At 40.8% G+C, this 3,601-nt stretch overlaps 1 protein-coding gene across 1 annotated transcript in view; it reads left to right on the top strand.

Annotated features, from left to right (window-relative positions):
* LOC116706657 (PH-interacting protein) overlaps positions 1–3,601 on the top strand; it is a gene marked incomplete in the record, with an annotated part of 21,925 nt that overhangs the window by 8,957 nt on the left and 9,367 nt on the right. The window contains 3 exon segments of the mRNA XM_032543598.1: positions 1,314–1,375; positions 1,491–1,646; positions 3,171–3,291. Of these exon segments, the coding sequence (XP_032399489.1) occupies positions 1,314–1,375; positions 1,491–1,646; positions 3,171–3,291 (339 nt within the window).

Genomic DNA, 3,601 nt, shown 5'->3' with positions numbered 1-3,601 from the left:
AACCAAATTACCACAAAAAAATGGATCACATTCCATACAACGCTCTTTGCAAATACAATTGATCTCTCATTCCTCTCATCTTAGTCAAAATAATTCACAATTTCTACTTTTTTAACTCAAATAATAGAATAGAATAGAATAGAATGCCTTTATTGTCATTATACACAAGTACACGGTACTTGTGCAACGAGATTAAAGCAATCCCTTTGCAGTGTTGACACAAAAAAAATATAAGAATATAACAGTATAAAATATAACAGTATAAAATACAAATATAAAGTCAAAGATATAAAGTGTAGTGGACTGTCTAGTGTAGTGACAAAAAAATATAAGAATATAACAGTATAAATATCAAAAATATAAAGTCAAAGATATAAAGTGTAGTGACTGTCAAGTATACTATATAAATCAGCTTAATAACATAGGTAAGTGTTAACACTCAATAAATAATATTGCACAGTGATGGAATGAAATGATTAAGTACTAATGTTATAAATAAATATTGCACAGTAATGGAAAGGTTAATGTATTAAATATTGCACTGTATGAAATGAAATTGCAATGTCACATTTTTGTCCGTTTTTGACCCGGGAGGACAACACAAGGGTTAAATATGGAGCTTATTCAACACTATATATGGAGCGCACTCGGCAAACACTCATACACACATAGATACTGGGAGGTTAGAGAAGAAGTGTGGATTGAAAATGGTCATGTAGTTAAAAAATAACATGACTGGAGCAGTCATTTTGAGAAATTTAACTTGAAATTGGAAGTTTGCTACTGTAAAAAGTGTGAAAACTTTGACTCGTACAGTTGGTCTCTCGACATCTGACTGAATCCTGGGGTTGAAGGAGTTCTTAGATCTGACTTTCCAGAAGTGTAAAACGTCAATTGAAAGGATTTCCATTAATAAGAGGTCTTTGTCTACTTGGACAATATCCAGGCAAATGTAGACAAAGCGCTTCCTGTGATTATGCCACTGACACCTCCTCTCACAACACTCATCAACTGCACAGACACCTCCCGGCTTGAATCGTTTAGGATGCTTGACGAAAACGCGTGTTTGAATTTGACATTTACAATGGCGCCAGCTACCTCCGTCCTTTGTTGTGTATCGCTTGACTTTCCTTGTCAGAGACAGTCCAATTGGAAACATTAATAAGCGTATTGTCTCTTTGAGATTCTTTTTCTTGAGTGCTCCCGGTCACACATTGTTACAAAAACCTTGTTAGAGAATGATATTCACTTTATTCTAACACACTCCAATGCGAGGATGTCGATGATTCATATCGACACTGTTTCCCATCCAGCTGGGACAACGGAGACACGGAGAAGATGAGTCCTTGGGACATGGAGCCCATACCTGATGATGGTGATTCTCTCAAATACACCCACACCCATTTGAACAAATTCCAATTGTATTTCCACATTTGACACTTTCCAATGTTGATGGATTTTCTCGTTGGTTGCTCCTCTCTCCCGTGCAGCCACGTTCCCTGACGAGTTAGGCACCAGTGTCCCGCTGGTAGAGGAGGAACAGAAGGAGCTGCTGTACGTCCCGCTGGACGGGGAATGGGGCTGCCGCACACGCGCAGAGGAGTGCGAACGCATCATCAAGGCCATCGACCAGCTCTGCACACTCGGTACGGCGTCATCGACACCCCCCCCCTCCCCTTGAAAATAACACAGCCCTTATGTCACGTAAGCAGGGAAGTGAAGTCAAGCCACGAGGGCAGCAGTTCTCGTAAAGCAGCGGCAGCATGACTCAACGCAACACGAGTCAGCGATCTGAGGTCACCAGCACGGGCCAGGGCCACGGCTCTGATCTTAAAAGGACTAAGCTGCTAACACCGTGAGCCTCATATTGAGGCGCTTGCTTGGATTCCTGTTAAGTGATGTAATATCATATTAGGAATAGGCTTTGTGGAAATGCAATGGGGCTCAGGGGGAAATCTGGTGTGAGGGCTCCCTCTAGTGACAGTTTGGTGATGAAACACACACAATCCTTCTAGATCTCTCCTGTTACTCCTACGCTGCATTCTGCAGTTGGCTTACCGGACAGGATTCATATCAACTCTCTTATGTGGATCTAAATTTAGAGAAGAGTATTCAGAATGACTTCAGTCTCTTCAATCTCATTGCACAGGTACTGCACTTGTGCATAATGACAGTAAAGGCATTCTATTCTATTCTAGCAAGGGGACAAAGGTGTGAGGTTAGCATTGCTGTTAGTGGGGGGGAATCACCCGAGGCCTCACGATACGATACAATAACATCACGATGCAATTTTATTATTGCAATTTTAAACACGTTGTGATATATTGCAATTAATTACCTTTTTTTCCAACTTCAGTTTCTAATTATGTCCCTAAAAGGAAACTTTGTCAACATGTGTTATCTAAAAAGATACATTCATCTCACTTCAATTTTGTTGCTGCTAAATGGGATTGTCAAGCAGACAAACTGACCATCACATATATAATAAAAGATCCATACTTGGCATCTGTGTATCGATACAGGATTGCCATGTAAAATATCGCGATACTATGCTGAATTGATTTTTGTATTTTTTGTATTTTTTTTTTTACAACCACCCCTAGTTGCTGTTGTAATGGTGCGTTCCATTTGTACTTGAAAGTCTCAATTTCTGAGCCCTGAGTCGGAAACACAGCCCCTGAAGTCGGATATCCAAGTTGGGAAGTTGGAAAGTACCCGACCTCAAAATCCAACGTGGCTGCTCCGGGCGTCAACAGAAGTGAAAGCTGTGGTAATACACAGACTCTAAGCACTTCTGTCTTATTTGTGTATCACTACCACTATCACAAACGCTGTTTGTGTGCACATAATACAGCCTAATGCATTGTTATCAAGTGGTGTTCCTACCAATGGCTAACCTGGATAGCACAAACCCCACGGTAAAATCCAACTTGCTTTAAAGGAGGGCGGTTGACTCGGGTGTGACAAAATTTCCAACTCTGGAGTCCGACTTCAGAATGAAAAGGAGCGCATTACAATACTTGACCTATGCAGGTTATTTTATTTAGAAGGAGTCTATATCTTACAGACAAGGTTTCCACCTTTGTTGAGTCTGTTAATGTCCGCGGATGTGTTCCAGTAAATAATTCTCTCTTTTCTTTTCATCCACCGGCCAAACGTGCCACCCACAGATGTTGCCGCGCCATTTGCCTTTCCAGTGGACCTCCAAGCTTACCCCACATACTGCACGGTGGTGGCCTACGTCACCGACCTGAGCACCATACGGGAGAGGCTGGTCAACCGCTTCTACAGGTACCGCACATCAGGACGGGTTTGAGTTAAAGCCTTGTATGGTAATTGGGTCAAAGTGACCCATTTCAGATTTTTACAAGAAGAAAAATGTACAAGTATACATTTTTTCTACCTGATAACCAACGGCCTTACCTTATTTTCTGTGATACACATGTATCCCTGACACAATTCAGAAAATTGTTCTGTATGTTTTTCCCAAGATAAGTGGATTTTTAACATGAATTTTAACCTTATGACACAAACGAATCCCACTTCCATTTTTAATTGTGTGCTAGTAGAGACAGATGCATTCCCTAAACATAGATGTTAT

Source organism: Etheostoma spectabile, chromosome 18 (genome assembly GCF_008692095.1).
Source record: "Etheostoma spectabile isolate EspeVRDwgs_2016 chromosome 18, UIUC_Espe_1.0, whole genome shotgun sequence".
In the NCBI taxonomy this organism is placed as follows: Eukaryota; Metazoa; Chordata; class Actinopteri; order Perciformes; family Percidae; genus Etheostoma; species Etheostoma spectabile.
This window is presented reverse-complemented; position numbering and strand designations above follow the sequence as displayed.